This window comes from Furipterus horrens, unplaced genomic scaffold (assembly GCF_987537825.1).
Source record: "Furipterus horrens unplaced genomic scaffold, mFurHor1.1.pri manual_scaffold_3, whole genome shotgun sequence".
Lineage (NCBI taxonomy): Eukaryota > Metazoa > Chordata > Mammalia > Chiroptera > Furipteridae > Furipterus > Furipterus horrens.
Genome location: NW_028327173.1, coordinates 1,121,528 through 1,140,387, shown reverse-complemented (window position 1 = coordinate 1,140,387; position 18,860 = coordinate 1,121,528). Strand labels below are relative to the sequence as shown.

At 65.9% G+C, this 18,860-nt stretch overlaps 1 protein-coding gene and 1 long non-coding RNA gene across 2 annotated transcripts; both read right to left on the bottom strand.

The window, feature by feature from the left end:
* Window positions 1–7,241: 7,241 nt before the first annotated feature.
* LOC150014073 (uncharacterized) lies at window positions 7,242–16,073 on the bottom strand. The gene is made up of 9 exons (XM_090271429.1): window positions 15,864–16,073; window positions 14,604–14,712; window positions 13,609–14,172; window positions 10,714–10,839; window positions 9,509–9,730; window positions 9,334–9,424; window positions 8,315–8,466; window positions 7,862–7,938; window positions 7,242–7,699 (listed from the first exon to the last, which is right to left on the bottom strand). Exons 1-9 carry the CDS (start codon window positions 15,930–15,932, stop codon window positions 7,580–7,582), a joined length of 1,530 nt encoding a protein of 509 aa, XP_090127555.1. The 5' UTR covers window positions 15,933–16,073; the 3' UTR covers window positions 7,242–7,579.
* Window positions 11,241–13,025, bottom strand: LOC150014074 (uncharacterized). The gene is made up of 3 exons (XR_016509614.1): window positions 13,010–13,025; window positions 12,532–12,688; window positions 11,241–11,382 (listed from the first exon to the last, which is right to left on the bottom strand). It is a non-coding gene; the product is annotated as an uncharacterized LOC150014074 (long non-coding RNA).
* Window positions 16,074–18,860: the final 2,787 nt, after the last annotated feature.

Sequence of the window (18,860 nt, the reverse complement as noted above, 5' to 3'; positions counted from 1 at the left end):
GCCCTCGGCCCTCAGGGGCCGCACGGTCAGAAGGAGGACTACTAGCAGGACGAAGCCGGGCTCAGGGGTGGGGGGGTGGCCCAGGAGCCAGGGGAGAAGTTAAACCACAATAGGACGTCTTCGCCTGCTCCCAGCTTTTAAGTGACCTCTGAGGCGGTGGGGGACTGCACCCAGCAGGGGTGGGGTGGGGTGCTCACCAAGCCCCACCCTGGGGGCACACGGGAGCGACTGAGACGGTGGTCTGGACCCACTCAGGCCAGAGAGGGCCCGAGGAGGTGGGCCTGGGGGTTGGAAGTGCTGTCGCGCCCCTTAGGGAAGGTGGGCGGGCGAGAAGTACCAACTGGGCCAAGACAACCGCCACCCGCCACCCCCAGCAGGGGCAAGTGACGATTCTCCCAGGGAAGGTCCTGCGGGCACACCAGCCCTTTCTGTCAGTCTCTGACCGTCCCAACTCTGAGGGCGGAATGGAGCCCACCTCCCTGGGAGCTGTTTCGCTCCCACCAGGCGTGAGCACTGACTGACCCCTCCATCTGGGGTTCCTTCTGCCACCTGGGACCCCTGCTCCCTCGTTATCACACGGAGCCCCACCCCACCCCCATCATGCCAGTCTTCAGACCCCTGGCGCTCCCTCCCCGGGGAGGCTGCAGGGGCCCGTGCAAGCCCGGCTGGCCCCGAGGACGCAGGCCCCAAGCCCATGGAGAAATGCCCGGAAGCAAAAACGGCACATGAATGTGCAACACTGCCCGCCCACCAGGCAGGGCTCTGCGTCCCAGACCAGAGACCCCAGAACAATCCTTCACATCCGACTCTGCAGCGTGCCCAGGGCGGCAGACGCCTCCCAGATCCTCAGAAGCCTGGGCCTTCACCTCGGTCACACCCGTGTCACACCCACACTTGGGGCATCGTCACAAAGGCCCCCTCAGGCCAGCCACACCCCCGGGGTCCAGAGCTCTGGCCCACGCACTAGCAGCCTGCAGCCCAGGTAGAGGAAGGAACGTACTGGACACTCCCCTCCTTTCAGGGCACAGGTCAGCCACCAGGACCACCGACAGTCCCCCAGGACAAACCCAGCCCTCCTGAGGCCGAGGGGACGGGCAGCTCACTGCCTGCAGGCCCTGGGCACACGTGCCCACTGGAGAGGGCCCTGCTGCGCCTGCCCGGCCAGCCACACTGCCCTGGCCCTCCCTGGCCTCCCGCCGCCTGTTGCCCCTCTGCAAAGGGCAGTGGCACCGACATCCTGGGGTGACCTAAGCCTGCAGGGCCCAGCTCAGCCCCTGACCACGCCGAGCGCTGCCCCCAGGGGAGTCGGTTATCAGGCAGTGCCCGCCGCAGCCAGAACTGACCTGCGGCAGCCTGCGGTCAAGGACCAGACGCCCAGGGCCTGCAGGTGCACTTCTCGGGAGGTAGTGCCCAAGGACATGGGGACAGAGTCGCAGCTCTTTGCAGCACAGGGTGCCCGTGAGCTGGGAGGATGGAGGCAGCCTGGTCAGCCGTGACCCCACCTGGTTACCGAGCTGAGGGCTGTTCAGCTACCCCCCACCCACGGCTGCAAGGCCTTCCGCCTGCGGAGGTGGCCCTGCCTGCCCACACCCTGGCTCACGCCCCTGCACCCAGCCTCCTGTCCACCGTCGGCGCCCAGCTTGCGCACCCAGGGCGGGGGGGCCAGAGCAGGGCTGAGGCCCAGAGGTGGCGGGTGGGAAGCGGGAGCAGGGCTCGGCTGGACTGCGCCGCGGGGCGCTATGGGGGTGTCCAGGGAGGGGTCCTGCGGGTGCCGATGGGGGCAGCTCGGCCTGGGCTCCCATCCCAGCTCCTCCTGCGGGGGGGCATTCTGGGGGGTTCAGGGTCTGCAGCGACCAAAGGCGGGGGCGGGCGCCGTTGGCCCGGTAGAGACCCTGTCCGATTCCAGGCCGGAGTCACCGCTGGGACCACGCCGTCTGTCCGCACCGGGAGGGACACCAGGGCAGGGGGTGCGGACCGGGGCCACCGCTGGGGGGGCCGGGAGGGGCGAGGGGCGTGACGCTGCTCCTGGGCTCTGCGCGCGCGGGCAGGCACCAGGCTCCGAGCTCGGCCGCCCCCGGACCGCCTCCCGCCTGCTTCCCAGAGTGCCCTGAGGTATCTAATTTGCATATGCATGAGAACGGCGCCAATGGTGTCGCAGTGGGCGGGGCTTGTCGGTGGGCTGCTCGCCCGCTCGCAGGGCGGCTCGGGGAGGTGGGGCAGAACCGCGGGTCCCGGGGTGGCGGCGCCGGCCTGCGGGCGGTGGGTGGGGTGCGGGGCCAGGTGCAGGGTGCAGGGTGCAGGGTGCAGGGTGCGGGGTGCAGGGTGCGGGGTGCAGGGTGCGGGGTGCAGGGTGCAGCGAGGGGCGCGGGGGGAGGCTGAGCTGCCGCCAACGCCCGGGCTCGGCGGGGAACTTCCCGTCCAGCAGCGGCCTGGTGACCCCGGGGAGCAAGTGTATCCAGGACGCTGTTTTGTCTGCGGGGACGGGAGGCGCTGATCTCTCCAGCGGAGAAGAGCCCAGAACCTCCGCCTCCCGCGCCCTTTATTGAGGGGGGGACTCGGGAGCTCCAAGGTCAGGACTTAGGGGTCAGCCATACGCTCTCAGACGCTTGGGCCGCAGGGGACAGTCACCGATGACAGATGTCAGTACAGAGAACGCAGGGACCAGCCTGGGTCGGGCCTGCGGAGCATCCCCACGCGCGCCGACGGCAGGGGCGGGGCTTCCCGCGTCCTTCGCTGCAGACGGGGCGCAGGTGACCAAGGGGCAAGGGGGGCGGGGCCGGCTCCAGGGCATCGCCCGCGTCCCTTAAACCCAGGTCCCGCGGGAGCCCTCCGAGCGGCCTTCGGTCCTGCCTGCCGCGCGGGCGTCCGGTTTCCCCTGAGACCTGGAGGCCCCCCGGGGGGGGGGGGGCTGGCTCACGGCTTGGGCTGCAGCTCCCTGAACCACAAGGAGCGGTTCCCCACGGAGGGGCCCAGCGGCGCGAGTCCAAGGACTTAGCTGTTCCCCGAGGTCTTGTTTCCGAGTGAAGATCCCGTGGACGCAGCATTTTCTCAGCTACACGCCGTGCCGGCCTGGATCATGCAATGCTGTCACTTTCACGCCAGCTAAATACACACTTTTAACCCACAGACTTCGGTCACAGGAGCGGAAGGGGCCTGCAGCAGCGTCGAGGTGCCTCGTGACTTTGTCCTGTGCAGTCCTCACCACAGCACGGGGACACCCGGTTTCACCGCCGAGGGACACAGGCACAGAGGCCAAGGGGGACAGACCCCGGCAGCGGGGCGCCTGCCGGGGTCCCCAGCCCAACCGGGCCTGGCTCCGCGGGGCTCGGGGTGGAGGGGGACAGAGGCTCCAGGGCCTGGACCAGGCTGGCGGAGGAAGGCGGCAGCCTGCCCTGGGTTTGGGGGGGAGCCCCCTCATGGCACCACAGCATCCGCCATAGAGAAGGGAACACAGGCCACAAAGGGGTCTGCAGTGTCCTCAGCGGGGGTGGGGCTGAAGCTCCAGACAGCAGAGCAGAACCCCAGTTGCTCAATCAGAAAAGAGGAAGTTCATCTCTGAGGTTCTGAAGTCCCAGAGAGCAAAACCAGGAAGGGGAAGCCACCCAGACAGTCACAGCACAGGGGCATTCCCACCAGGAAAGGAGCCAGGGAAGAGCCCAGGGGTGCAGCGCCCATGGGGCAGGGCTGCCTCTGCAGGACCTGCAGCCCCCACCCCAGGGGCGCTGGGTCCCCAGTGGGGGGTGGCCAGTATAGAGACACCCCAGAAGAAGGGGAGTGAGGTCAAAGGCCTCTGTCCTGAGCCACGCCCACATCCGTCTTGCCTGCCTGTTAGAGGCTCAGTGTCTCAGGAAGGCGCCAGGTGTGAAGCAGGTCTTTCGGGTCCCCCCCCCCCCCCCGCCCCGAGCTGTGTGGCTCCTCCCTGACGCATGTGTGTCTCTGTCAGGAGGAACCCGCCCAAAAGAGGTGGTTTTCTCAGGTTGCTTGTCCCCACACTGGCGGTGATGCTGCTGGGCTGGGTGGGTCCCAGTTCCCTGTGGGTGCTGGGTTCTTGCTGGGCAGTGGGCTAACTCGGGACGCGGGGGCCCCCCTCCTCCCCTGGGAGATCCAATTGACTCTGAGTGTCACGGGCACTGGGGAACAGCCGGCCACAGGATCTTCATGCTGACCGTACCTCGCAGAGGAAATGGCAGCAGGCAGAAGGGGACACCAGAGCTGCCCAAGCCATGCGGGTCCCTCAGGCCTGGCCAGATGTCACCACGGTGCCTGTGGAGGGGACAGCGTCAGTGTCCCCCAAGTGACTGACCAGCTGACCAACGCTCAGAGGGCAGGCGTCCGCGCCGTCTCCCAGAGCCTGCGAGAGCTGCCAGGCCCCCAAGGACCCAATGTGGGGGCCACGGAGCCAGTGGCGCCCACTCCTGGGGGCTTAGCCTGCACAGGCCGAGGAGACACCTGCTGCCGCTCAGGGGCTTGGAGACCCCACTCGCCTCCGCATCAAACTCATGAGGCGCCTGAGCCCTCCCCTCCCCCAGCACCGTGAGGGCACCCACGGGACACCTGGTGCCCCACCCCCCGCGCCCGGCCCTGTGAGGCTCAGGGGAAAAGGCTTAAGGGGTGTAAACCTTCAGTTATAAAATAAGTAGGGCACAGGGACCCAGTGTGCTGCATTGGGGACAGACGGTTACCGGGCTTCCTGTGTCTGCCAGGCATGGAAATGTCTGATCACCGTGTTGTGCCCCTGAAACTGGTACAATGGTGGACGTCAACTAGGACTTTAAAAGTTTTAAAAGAAAACTCAATTCTTTTGAACCAATAAAATGTGTCCTCACACTTCCTTCTGATTCCGCTTTTTTCACATGTTGAGGTCATAAGCGGGTCAAAGTTCTGAATTCTGCTGTTGTTCTGACCCTTTATCATAAGCGTTTTCTCACACTATGAAAGACGCTTGGTGATCGTTTTAGTTGGTTGTGCAATAAGAAGCTATGTGCTCATTAAATTACACAGCAATGTGTGCGATTTGATTAAAGAATACGATTGAGAATAAATAACACATACATATGCTTCACCTGAAAAATGTATGTTTTGACCCTGGCTGGTGTGGCTCAGTGGACTGACCACCGGCCTGCAAACCAAAGGGTCACTGGTTCGATTCCCGGTTGGGGCACAGGCCTGGGTTGCTCGCCAGGTCCCTGGTTGGGGGCGTGTGAGGGGCAACCACACATTCATGTTTCTCTCCCTCTCTTCCCGCCTCCCTTCCCCTCTTGCTATAAATAAATAAATAAATAAACAATTTAAAGTTTATTCTGGGAAGACATTTGGAGAGATGGCTGTGTCCTCTGTCACCGACCTTAGCCACTGACGACCTTGCCTGCGCGGTGAGTATGGGACTCCCCCAAGGCTGGTGCGATTCTCTGCACTGGAAGAACTCCCCCTGCTCCCCATCTCTTTACATCCTGGTGGTCTCAGGACTTCTGTTTTCAGTCAGTGGAGTCTAGCCCTGGCTGTCATTTCTTTTGGTACTGAAACTGTCCTTGCTTTGTGCCACAGGACAGCCTTCAGACGGCTTGTGACCCACATTCCCCATCCTGTGCACAGAGACCCCCTTGGGACGATGGCGTCCCAGGGACAATGAAGACAGCCTGCCGCCCACAGTGGCCCCTAAAAGCACCTTCCCCGGGAACAGCCAGGGCTCCCTGGGAAGGGCGGGCCCGGGAGGGACAGGGTGTTGGGAACAGGTCCTGACGTCCACGGGCGGAGGCCACACTCAGCACCTCTCTCCCCACTCAGTGTGCACGGGCCCCGAGGCGTCCCCACGGGGTCCCACCAGCCCAGCCTCCACCCTGAGAGTCCCCTCCAAGTCCACTGACGTCACGTCCCCCTGCTCATGGCCGCCTCGGCCAGCACAGCACCTCCTTCCCTCGTTAGGGGGCTCAGGGGGGACAGCACAGCCCCCATGAAGTTTCAGCGCACCCCGACCAGTACCCCCCCTCGGGGACGAGAACCCCCATTCCCCTAGGCGGGGACAGGTCTGGGGGGCACCTCTGGGCCCTGCTGCTTGTCCGAGTTCAGCAGAGCTGCCTGGGCCCCTCCCTGCCGCTGCCGCCGCCGGGCCTTTAATGCTCCTGGAGCAGAAACACCCGGTTACTTTTTTTTTTCTTAAGAGAGGAAGAAACAGAGAGAAACACGGACGTGCTAGAGACACACCCATGAGTGAGCGGAACATTGATTGGTTGCCTTTCGCACGCTCCTCACTGGGGACCTGGCCCGCAACCCAGGCTGTGCCCTGACTGGGGATCGAATCGGTGACCCTTTGATTCACAGGCCGGCGCTCAGTGTCCTGAGCCGCACCCGCCAGGGCAGGGACATCAGGCTTTTCACCGGTGGGAGGGTCACTCCCTGCCGGCCAGGGGGCAGAGTGCCAGCCCGCTGCACGGCCGCAGGATCGCCGCGCTGGCATGGCCGGCAGATTCCAGGCACGGCTGTGCTCACGGGCGTGGCTGCCCACCACGGCCACTCCTCTCACGCAGCCAAGAAGGCGTCACTTCTCCAGTGAGAAGCGCGTGCCTTACGCTCACGGAGTGACCGTGAGAGCCCACAGAGGTCAGCGTGACCCCCCGTGACGGGCAGCACGCCCCGCCCACTGAGGTTGGCTCCTGAACGCCTTCTCCATGGAGACGGCCAAGCTGTCGGGAGGGAGGCCCGGTCCCGGGGCCAGGGCAGGGAATGACCAGACGTGCCCGGGCTCCCGAGGGGCCGGAGCTGACGGAAAGGCTCCTGGAACGATGGGGATACGCCGACAGAACGCAGGAGCCGGCTGGAAGGGACTCCCGCGGGAGCACGGGGGACGGGGTCGGCACCAAACAAACGGGACTCCCGGCCAGGACCCAGCAGATAGAACGAACAGCACGAGGCCATCGCGGGATCTGGACGCACGAGAGGGAACGAGTGAGGGAGTGAACGGGGAAGGCTCCCCTCCAGGTCAGCGCTGCGGGTGGACAGACGCAGGGAACGGAGCACGTTCGGTCTCCGAGCCTGTCCTCCGACCGCGCTCGGCTGCCCACCGCGTCGGCCCCTCGGGGGGTCCCCGGAAGTCTGACCAGGACCCAGGTACAAGCTCTCAAAGCATCCGGCAAAGACTACTTTCAATGAGCAATGAAAGCATAAACAAAAAGGCACTGCAGTGGAAATAGCGTCAGAAGTGACAGTCACCAGTGACCCACTCACGGCCCCCTGGGACCGGTCCCCGCCCGCTCGGGGCCCACAGCCCACCCTGCAGCTGAGCGGCTGAGCCTCACAGGCCGGGCGCGGGGGGTGGGGCACCAGGTGTCCCATGGGTGCCCTCACGGTGCTGGGGGAGGGGAGGGCGCCAGGCACCTCATGAGTTTGATGCGGAGGCGAGTGGGGTCCCCAAGCCCCCAAGTGGCAGCAGGTGTCTCCTTGGCCTGTGCAGGCTAAGCCCCCGCAGGAGTGGGCGCCGGCGGCTCTGTGGCCCCCACATTCGGTCCTCGGGGTCCTGGCAGCTCTCACAGGCTCTGGGAGACGGCGCGGACGCCTGCCCTCTGAGCGTTGGTCAGCTGGTTGGTCACTCGGGGGACACTGACGCTGTCTCCTCCACGGGCTCCGTGGTGACATCTGGCCGGGCCTGAGGGACCCGCATGGCTTGGGCAGCTCCGGTGTCCCCTCCTGCCTGCTGCAATTTCCTCTGCAAGGTTTGTTCAGCATGAAGATCCCATGGTCGGCTCTGCCCCAGGGCCTGTGACACTCAGAGTCAGCCGATCTCCCAGGGGTGGAGGGGGGCCCCCGCGTCCCGAGTTAGCCCACTGCCCAGCAAGGACCCAGCACCCACAGGGAACGGGGACCCCACCCAGCCCAGCAGCATCACCGCCAGTGTGGGGGTCAGCAACACTACCTGAAGAAACCATGTCCTTAGGGCGGATCCTCCTGCCAACAGAGACACATGTGCGTCAGCCGGGGGGACCCGAGAGTCCTGGCTTTCACCGAGCCCTTTCCCCGAGACCCTGAGCCTCTGATACACAGGGAAGACGGATGTGGCCCCCCACTGTCCCTGGGGCCACGACAGGTGCAGAGACAGGACACCCTGCCATTTCCCAGCTCCCAAACCCCGTCCCTCGCTCCGACCAATGGGACCATAACTCAGGGTCCACGGCGGTACGCGGGCACTGGGCTGGCACAGGGCTCCTTAGGGAGGGGGTCCCACCCTCCATGCCACCCCCCAGTTTGAGAAACAAAGCCAGGGACAGTGTCTGCACGAGAGCACTGGGACCTGAGCCCAGGGGGCACCGAGGGTGTTACTTACTTCGTGACTTCCTAATGCAAAGGAATACGCATATAATTGACAGGAGGGAGAAGGTGATGAACATGACGATGAGCCAAGGTATCTGGGAGGAGCATGTGACATCTGTGCTAGTGGTCCCAGCCTTTGCTTCCCTCTCCCACCAGCCGCTGCACCTAGAGGAGAGGGGACGTGGGACGTGGGGCTGCAGGCACACGCTCCTCCTCCGCGAGGGCAGATGCGCGCTAGGACCCGCCCCGCGGCCGGCTCTCAGCGGTGCAGGCGCCCGCCCCCCAGCCTGGTGAGTGGGTGGCTCTGGGGGTGACATCAGGTCTGTCTGACTCCATGTCCCGCAGCTACGGGGAGACGGGGGAGGGACGAAGTCGCGGGGCAGACATGGGAACAGGGACACTCAACTGGAGGAAGGGACAGCGAAGGAGGTCACAGTGGCTGCAGACCCCGCTGGCGTCAGGGACGGAAGACCGTGAAAGCCAGCGCCCCAGCCAGAGGGACAGACGCAGGAGGGGACCAGAAGGGAGAGGCGGGTGGAGACAAGGAAACGCACCTGGGGAGGGGGACGCAGACGGGTGGGGTGGATGGGGACAAGGGACAGACGGAGGGAGTGGGGACGAGGAGAAGGGCAGGGTGGAGCCAGAGGCCCCCGGTCGCCTCCCCTGTGGCAGACACTCCTGGTCACCCCAGCCGCCCCCAGAGACGCTGAGCACCCAGGTCAGAGTGGAACACGGGGTCAGCATTTGCGGGCCCCTGCGGCAGGGGCAGTGGGGTCCTCACTCTGAGAGCCTCTCTTACGCCTCCCCTGACACCAGCATGGCAGGGAAGCCCCACAGCCTGACCCTGGGGACACCGCCGGCCACAGGGTCCCGGGTCCCTGGCAGCAGCACCCCGACTCCAGGGCTCTCAGCCACAGTGACCAGTTGTGTGAGAGCCGCTGGACTTCGGGGCCCCGTGTCTGCTGCGGGTGGGCCCTGATGCCCCAGGGGAGCCTGAGAAGCCCCCTCCTGGGGCCACCCCGGGTCACCTACTTGGTCCAGGGCTGACACGCGGCCAGGGTCCCATTGGGAGAGAAGGTGCCGGGCGGGCAGTCCTCACACACCGTGTCCTGCCGCTCGGTGCCTGAGAAAGAGTGTCAGGCGGGAGCTCCGGGGGTGCCCTTGTCCCCTGGGCGGGGCCTGGCTCCTCGGAGGGGCTGTGACTCACCGTGCTCCTGCACCCGCTGGCCTGGTCGGCAGCCACGGTGGGGTCTGCACTCAGCACACTGGTCCCTGTCCTCCCACACACAGAAGTGGCCTTGGTCACAGCCACACACGGTGTTCGCGGTGCGGGAGCACGTCCGCCTGGTCACCAGGCCCATGTCTGGGACCCAGAGAAGGAGCTCAGGCAGCGGCAAGGGCCAGCATGAGTGGTGGCGAGGGCCCCGTCACGGGAGGAACCAAGCCGAGGGCTGGAGGGCACCTGCAGGCTGGGGGCTGCTGCCTGGGGCCTGGGCAGGGCACAGGGGGCAGCAGCCTGACCCAACTCTGCTCCCAACTGGGACCCGGACAGGGGTACCCCAGGCTCAGCCAAATCATACTGCTGGGAGCTGCTGGATATCGGGGGGAGCCCCAAGGGGGCCCCAGGGCCACGGCCAGCATCAGACAGGGGCAGTGGCGGAAGGGTCTCCTCTTCAGGGGGCCAGGCGTCTTGGGGAGACTTAGATACCCCGGCCTGGTCCCCGACAGGAAGTGAGAACCAGTCCATGACGGGCCGCACCTGGAGGCCACGGTCAGCCCCACGCCGCCCGCCCTGCAGACGCAGCCCTCGGACGCGTCCCCGTCCTGCTGACCAGGTTGCTCGGATGGCAGCAGCGGGACATCGAGAGCCCCTCGGCCGCGGGGGCGGCGGGGCACCCTCCTGAGTGGCGGCCTCAGTGCTGTCTGACCCGGGCTCAGCCCAACGCGACAGCATGAGGCTCACCCCACCTCACTGAACCCCAGAGCGCTGTGGCCTGCACGCCTGTCCTCGCCTTCCTGCTGGGCCCCTGTCCCCAGGCCACCCGCCCGGGCAGGAGGAAGGGCGGGGTCCGTGCTCAGCCTGAGGAGGCGTCAGGGTGGGCATGGGGGTCGGGGTTCTGGGAGTCTGCACACCACAGGGGGCGGGGGCCCTGCGCCCAGGCCCCGAGGGCTGGCCCTTTGCCCCGGGCTGAAGATCACAGTGAGGGGGTGACGGGGGAAGGACCACGGGCCCCTCTCTGGTGAGAGGCGGACGTGGCTGCGGGCCTGAGGGTCCCCATAGGATCCACAGCAGGGGCTTCCCCCCGCGATGGGGGCGGCCAGCCCGGGGCGGCCAAGGGCCCTGCAGCCACGCGTGTGCAGGCGCAGCTGGACGGGGGCTCAGCTTGGCAGTGGCGGGGCCCGTGTTCTCACCTGGGTCACAGACCCGACACTGCAGACACGCGTCCAGGACATTGACGTCGGCAGTGTAGGTCCCCGGGGTGCAGGGCACACACAGTGTGCCCGTGTGCTCCCTGCACCTCCCCTGCACCCGGTAACCTGCAGGCCAGAGGGACCCACACGCTCAGGACGGGGACGGCCCTCAGGGGCCCAGGCAGGTGGGCACCTCCCACGGCAACTCAGAGGTGCCTGAGCTGCTCCCAGGCCACCGTGGCCAGTTCTGGGGGGAGGGAGAACTTTCTGGAAGAATGTGGGCCTGCCGGGGACACTGAGACCGGGCTCAGAAACCCAGTCTTATGGCCATAGACGGGCTGGCCGCCCCCCAGCCCACACCTGCTCACCGTGAGCAGGGGTCCCAGGGGGTGAGCTGAAGCTGCAGGGGTGCCCTGGGGCCGAGCCTCCCAAACCGCCCCTCTGTGCCCCCCCCCCCGGTCCCCACGCCTCCCGTGGTGCTGGGTGCTGGGCAGAGGGGCTCCAGGTCATGGATGGCGGGCACGTCTGCCCACACAGGGTCCCTGCAGGGTGGCACCCACCTGGGCGGCACTTGGGGCAGCACACGGCCCCCGCGGGGTACTCCTCCGGTTTGCATGAGGGCGTCCCTAGGGCACAGCGGACACGTCCCAGGACAACAAGGCACAGGGCCTGCGGCGGACGAGCGGGCGCTGACGGAGCGGCTGCCTGGGCCTCGGTCTCTCCTCCCAGGAAACGGGCTCCAGCAGCCCGTGTGGCCCGCGCACCATCGGGACGACACGCAGGGCCCCCCCCCCCCAGGCTCAGGGAGCTGTCCCGCTTCCACAGACGGCCGCAGAGCTGGGGTGGGGCCTGAACCCCTCATCCGGCCCCCGTATCACCCCTGCCCTGCCCCCGCCCTGTGCTCACCAGCGTGGGCCCCCCACCCCTGGGACCCACAGCGCTACCCCCGTCTGCACAACCCGGGGCCTCCTGCAGGCCTGTCTGCGAGGACCCGCGGAGCCCTGGGACCGCAGGGCGGGGCAGGGACACAGGATGTGGGGACGGGCTTGGCGATGAGGGGTCGTCCGGAGGGGTGACCGCTGTGCTGACACAGAACCACGCAAATGGCATGGGCCCCCCCCACACCGCATGCAGACATACGAGGCTCAGTGAGCTGGGCCTGGCCCCACGAACGGGAAGTTTGGGGCACCTTCCTGGGTTGTGGGCCGGTCGCCCCTGGTCACCCCCGGCTGCCAGTTGGGGGCCTGGGAGAGGCAGCGCAGCAATGTTTCCCTCCCTCATCAAGGCTCCTCTCCCTCCCGCCCCCTCTCTCTCCCTCCTGCTCCCTCCCGCCCGCCCCTTCTCTCTAAAAATAAATAAAATCTTTAAAAAAATACATTCTAGTTTCTGTCCCGCGGAAGCCACACAGGCCGGGCGGGGGGCCAGTGTGGACAGTTTCGACTTTATCTCCCAGGACAGGCCGGCCAGCTGTGGGCGAGGACCCGCCCCCGCCAGCTCCTGCCCAGACCCTTGTCCCAGCCCCTCACCCTGCGGGGGCGGGGGGCGCATCTCTAGCCCCTGAATAAGGCGGCAGGAGGGGGCTCCACAAGGGGAGTTCTTAGGATGGGGACATGGCCTTCCTGCCTGTGCCCTCGGGCCCCGGTGGTCAGGGAGCCGACTGTCAAAGGCTGGGACAGCGCGGGGGAGGTGGGCTGCGGGAGGGGGGGCATAGTCCCGTGTGACAGGGACGGGGACGGCAGAGGCTCAGGGCCAGCACTGCGGCGGTAGGACGACGGTTCTGGGCAGGGTGGGACAGAGAGGAGGCTCCGGGAGACTCACGAGACTCAGGGTGTCAGCTTTGAGTGCCAGCCTCCAGGGGAGTGGGCCCCACGCTTGTAGAGGCTCCATGACCCGCCTCAGGGCCCCGCATTTTCCGACGTCTGTCTCAGGATTCTGGCCGGTGGGACCACCGACATGACCTTGCTTTCTGCCGCCTCTGGGGAAAGAGAAAGCGAAAGCAAACTGATCATTTCTTCTCCTGCCCCTTTGTTAGTTAGTTCCCCTGAACCTCGCTGTTAGACTGAGAGGACCCAGGAGTGGGGGGGGGCGGAAACGGAGGGGAAGGGGGGCTGAGCGCAGCCTCCCCTGCACGTGCTCCCGTGCAGTCAGAGGGCACGAGCCTGGCAGAGTCCTCGGGGCCCCTCTCCTACCCATGTGCGGCCCCCCTGAGGTCCCAGTAGAAGTGGGCACCCTCCAATGCTCATCTTCATGTTCTTGGGGCTCTGCCCCCCCGGGAGCTGACACGTGGCTTCCCCACCAGCCAGAGTCCCCTGGGCTGCCGGTGCCCCCTCTGCCCCTCCCACGGGCCGGTTCCAGAGCTCAGCCCCCACACGGGCCCTCTGCCCCGTGGCAGGGGGAGGGACACTGTCACCTGGAGCACCTGGGGGGCTCCCACACTTGCTCATTTACACTGGATAACTCAGGTCTTTTAAGCCAATAAAATGTGTCCTCACACTTCCTCCAGATTCCGCTTTTTTCACATGTTGAGGTCATAAGCGGGTTAATGTTCTGAATTCTGCTGTTGTTCTGACAGGGGCAGTGGCAGAAGGGTCTCCTCTACAGGGCCAGGCGTCTTGGGGAGACTGAGATACCCCAGCCTGGTCCCTGACAGGAAGTGAGAACCAGTCCATGACGGGGCGCGCCTGGAGGCCACGGTCAGCCCCACGCCGCCCGCCCTGCAGACGCAGCCCTCGGACGCGTCCCCGTCCTGCTGACCAGGTTGCTCGGATGGCAGCAGCGGGACATCGAGAGCCCCTCGGCCGCGGGGGGGGCGGGGCACCCTCCTGAGGGGCGGCCTCAGTGCTGTCTGTCCCCTGCTCAGCCCAACGCGACAGCATGAGGCTCACCCCACCTCACTGAACCCCAGAGCGCTGTGGCCTGCACGCCTGTCCCCGCCTTCCTGCTGGGCCCCTGTCCCCAGGCCACCCGCCCGGGCAGGAGGAAGGCCGGGGTTCGTGCTCAGCCTGAGGAGGGGCCAGGGTGGGCATGGGGGTCGGGGTTCTGGGAGTCTGCACACCACAGGGGGCGGGGGCCCTGCGCCCAGGCCCGAGGGCTGGCCCTTTGCCCTGGGCTGGAGGTCACAGTGAGGGGGTGACGGGGGAAGGGCCACGGGCCGCTCTCTGGTGAGAGGCAGGTGTGGCCACGGGCCTGAGGGTCCCCGTAGGATCCACAGCAGGGGCTTCCCCCCGCGATGGGGGCAGCCAGCCCGGGGCGGCCAAGGGCCCTGCAGCCACGCGTGTGCAGGCACAGCTGGACGGGGGCTCAGCTTGGCAGTGGCGGGGCCCGTGTTCTCACCTGGGTCACAGACCCGACACTGCAGACACGCGTCCAGGACATTGAGGTGGGTGGTGTAGGTCCCCGGGGTGCAGCGCACACACAGTGTGCCCGTGTGCTCCCCACATCTCTCCTGCACCCGGTAACCTGCAGCCCAGAGGGACCCACACGCTCAGGACGGGGACGGCCTCAGGGGCCCAGGCAGGTGGGCACCTCCCACGGCAACTCAGAGGTGCCTGAGCTGCTCCCAGGCCACCGTGGCCAGTTCTGGGGGGAGGGAGAACTTTCTGGAAGAATGTGGGCCTGCCGGGGACGCTGAGACCGGGCTCAGACACCCAGTCTCTGCCCATAGACGGGCTGGCCGCCCCCAGCCCACACCTGCTCGCCGTGAGCAGGGGTCCCAGGGGGTGAGCTGAAGCTGCAGGGGTGCCCTGGGGCCGAGCCTCCCAAACCGCCCCTCTGTGCCCCCCCCGGGGGTCCCCACGCCTCCCGTGGTGCTGGGTGCTGGGCAGAGGGGCTCCAGGTCATGGTTGGCGGGCACGTCTGCCCACACAGGGTCCCTGCAGGGTGGCACCCACCTGGGCGGCACTTGGGGCAGCACACGGCCCCTGCGGGGTACTCGTCCCGTTTGCATGAGGGCGTCCCTAGGGCACAGCGGAAACGTCCCAGGACAACAAGGCACAGGGCCTGCGGCGGACGAGCGGGCGCTGACGGAGCGGCTGCCTGGGCCTCGGTCTCTCCTCCCAGGAAACGGGCTCCAGCAGCCCGTGTGGCCCGCGCGCCATCGGGACGACACACAGGGCCCCCCCACAGGCTCAGGGAGCTGTCCGGCTTCCACAGACGGCCGCAGAGCTGGGGTGGGGGCTGAACCCCTCATCCGGCCCCCGTATCACCCCTGCCCTGCCCCCCGCCCTGTGCTCACCAGCGTGGGCCCCCCACCCCTGGGACCCACAGCGCTCCCCCCGTCTGCACAGCCCGGGGCCTCCTGCAGGCCTGTCTGCGAGGACCCGCGGAGCCCTGGGACCGCAGGGCGGGGCAGAGACACAGGATGTGGGGACGGGCTTGGCGATGAGGGGTCGTCCGGAGGGGTGACCGCTGGGCTGACACAGAACCACGCAAGCCGGGGTGGGGCCCCCCCACACCGCATGCAGACATACGAGGCTCAGTGAGCTGGGCCTGGCCCCACAAACGGGAAGTTGGGGGCACCTTCCTGGGTTGTGGGCCGGTCGCCCCTGGTCACCCCCGGCTGCCAGTTGGGGGCCTGGGAGAGGCAGCGCAGCAATGTTTCCCTCCCTCATCAAGGCTCCTCTCCCTCCCGCCCCCTCTCTCTCCCTCCTGCTCCCTCCCGCCCGCCCCTTCTCTCTAAAAATAAATGAAATCTTTAAAAAAATACGTTCTAGTTTCTGTCCCGCGGAAGCCACACAGGCCGGGCGGGGGGCCAGTGTGGACATTTTCGACTTTATCTCCCGGGACAGGCCGGCAGCTGTGGGCGAGGATCCGCCCCCGCCAGCTCCTGCCCAGACCCTTGTCCCAGCCCCTCACCCTGCGGGGGCGGGGGGCGCATCTCTAGCCCCTGAATAAGGCGGCAGGAGGGGGCTCCACAAGGGGAGTTCTTAGGATGGGGACATGGCCTTCCTGCCTGTGCCCTCCGGCCCCAGTGGTCAGGGAGCAACTGTCAAAGGCTGGGACAGCGCGGGGGAGGTGGGCTGCGGGGCGGGAGGGGGGGCATAGTCCCGTGTGACAGGGACGGGGACGGCAGAGGCTCAGGGCCAGCACTGCGGCGGTAGGACGACGGTTCTGGGCAGGGTGGGACAGAGAGGAGGCTCGGGGAGACTCACGAGACTCAGCGTGTCAGCTTTGAGTGCCAGCCTCCAGGGGAGTGGGCCCCACGCTTGTAGAGGCTCCATGACCCGCCTCAGGGCCCCGCATTTTCCGACGTCTGTCTCGGGATTCTGGCCGGCGGGACCACCGACATGACCTTGCTTTCTGCCGCCTCTGGGGAAAGAGAAAGCGAAAGCAAACTGATCATTTCTTCTCCTGTCCCTTTGTTAGTTAGTTCCCCTGAACCTCGCTGTTAGACTGAGAGGACCCAGGAGTGGGGGGGGGGGGGGGGGACGGAGGGGAAGGGGGGCTGAGCGCAGCCTCCCCTGCACGTGCTCCCGCGCAGTCAGAGGGCACGAGCCTGGCAGAGTCCTCGGGGCCCCTCTCCTGCCCATGTGCGGCCCCCCTGAGGTCCCAGTAGAAGTGGGCACCCTCCAATGCTCATCTTCATGTTCTCGGGGCTCTGCCCCCCAGAGAGCTGACATGTGGCTTCCCCACCAGCCAGAGTCCCCTGGGCTGCCGGTGCCCCCCTCTGCCCCTCCCACTGGCCGGTTACAGAGCTCAGCCCCCCACACGGGCCCTCTGCCCCGTGGCAGGGGGAGGGACACTGTCACCTGGAGCACCTGGGGGGGCTCCCACACTTGCTCATTTACACTGGATAACTCAGGTCTTTTAAGCCAATAAAATGTGTCCTCACACTTCCTCCAGATTCCGCTTTTTTCACATGTTGAGGTCATAAGCGGGTTAATGTTCTGAATTCTGCTGTTGTTCTGACCCTTTTATCATAAGCATTTTCTTACCCTGTTAAATACGCGTGGGGAACATTTTAGTTGGTTGTGCAATAAGATGTGTACTCATTAAATTACACAGCAATGTGTGCGATTTGATTAAAGAATACGATTGAGAATAAATAACGCATACATATGCTTCACCTGAAAAATGTATGTTTTGGCCCTGGCGGGTGCGGCTCAGTGGACTGAGCACCGGCCTGTGAACCAAGTGTTCCTGGTTCGATTCCCAGTCAGGGCATGTGACTAGGTTGCACGTCAGGTCCCCAGTTGGGGGCACATGAGAGGCAACCACACAGTGAGGTTTCTCTCCCTCCCTTTCTCCTTTCCCCTCTCTCTACAAATAAATAAATAAATAAATAAAACAAATAACTAAACTTTTTTTTTAAGAGACTTCTGTTTTCAGTCAGTGGAGTCTAGCCCTGGCTGTCATTTCTTTTGGTACTGAAACTGTCCTTGCTTTGTGCCACAGGACAGCCTTCAGACGGCTTGTGACCCACATTCCCCATCCCGTGCACAGAGACCCCCTCGAGGCGATGGCGTCCCAGGGACAATGAGGACAGCCTGCGGCCCACAGTGGCCCCTAAAACCACCCTTCCCGGGAACAGACAGGGCTCCCTGGGAAGGGCGGGCCCGGGAGGGACAGGGCGTTGGGAACAGGTCCTGACGTCCACGGGCGGAGGCCACACTCAGCACCTCTCTCCCCACTCAGTGTGCATGGGCCCCGAGGCGTCCCCACGGGGTCCCACCCGCCCAGCCTCCACCCTGAGAGTCCCATCCAAGTCCACTGACGTCACGTCCCCGGCTCACGGCCACCTCGGCCAGCACAGCACCTCCTCCCCTCGTTAGGGAAGCAGGGGGAACAGCCCAGAGTAGCCATGTAGTTTCAGCGCACCCCGACCAGTGCCCCCCCTCGGGGACGAGAACCCCCATCCCCCTAGGCGGGGGTAGGTCTGGGGGGCACCTCTGGGCCCTGCTGCTTGTCCGACTTCAGCAGAGCTGCCTGGGCCCCTCCCTGCCGCCGCCGCCGCCGGGCCTTTAATGCTCCTGGAGCAGAAACACCCGATTCCTTTTTTTTTTTTAAGAGAGGAAGAAACGGAGAGAAACACGGACGTGCAAGAGACACACCCATGAGTGAGCGGAACATTGATTGGTTGCCTCTCGCACGCCCCTCACTGGGGACCCGGCCCGCAACCCAGGCTGTGCCCTGACTGGGGATCGAATCGGTGACCCTTTGGTTCACAGGCCGGCGCTCAGTGCCCTGAGCCGCACCCGCCAGGGCAGGGACATCAGGCTTTTCACCGGTGGGAGGGTCTCTCCCTGCCGGCCAGGGGGCAGAGTGCCAGCCCGCGGCACGGCCGCAGGACCCCCATGCTGGCATGGCCGGCAGATCCCGGGCACGGCTGTGCTCACGGGCGTGGCTGCCCCCCACGGCCACTCCTCTCACGCAGCCAAGAAGGCGTCACTTCTCCAGTGAGAAGCGCGTGCGTTAGGCTCACGGAGTGGCCGTGAGAGCCCACAGAGGTCGGCGTGACCACTCGTGACGGGCAGCGCGCCCCGCCCGCTGAGGTTGGCTCCTGAACGCCTTCTCCATGGAGACGGCCAGCGCTGTCGGGAGGGAGGCCCGGTCCCGGGGCCAGGGCAGGGAAGGACCAGACGTGCCTGGGATCCCGTGGGGCCAGAGCTGACGGAAAGACTCCTGGAACGACGGGGATACGCCCACAGAACGCAGGAGCCGGCTGGAAGGGACTCCCGCGGGAGCACGGGGGACGGGGTCCGCACCAAACAACCGGGACTCCCGGACAGGACCCAGCAGATAGAACGAACAGCACGAGGCCATCGTGGGATCGGGACGCGCGAGAGTGAACGAGTGAGGGAGTGAACGGGGAAGGCTCCCCTCCAGGTCAGCGCTGCGGGTGGACAGACGCAGGGAACGGAGCAGCTCAGTCTCTGAGCCTGTCCTCCGACCGCGCTCGGCTGCCCACCGCGTCGGCCCCTCGGGGGGTCCCCGGAAGTCTGACCAGGATCCAGGTACAAGCTCTCAAAGCATCCGGCAAAGACCACTTTTAATGAGCAATGAAAATATAAACAAAAAGGCACTGCAGTGGAAATAGCTTCAGAAGTGACGGTCACCAGTGACCCACTCACGGCCCCCTGGACCCTGTCCCCACCCGCTCGGGGCCCACAGCCCACCCTGCAGCTGAGCAGCTGAGCCTCACAGGCCGT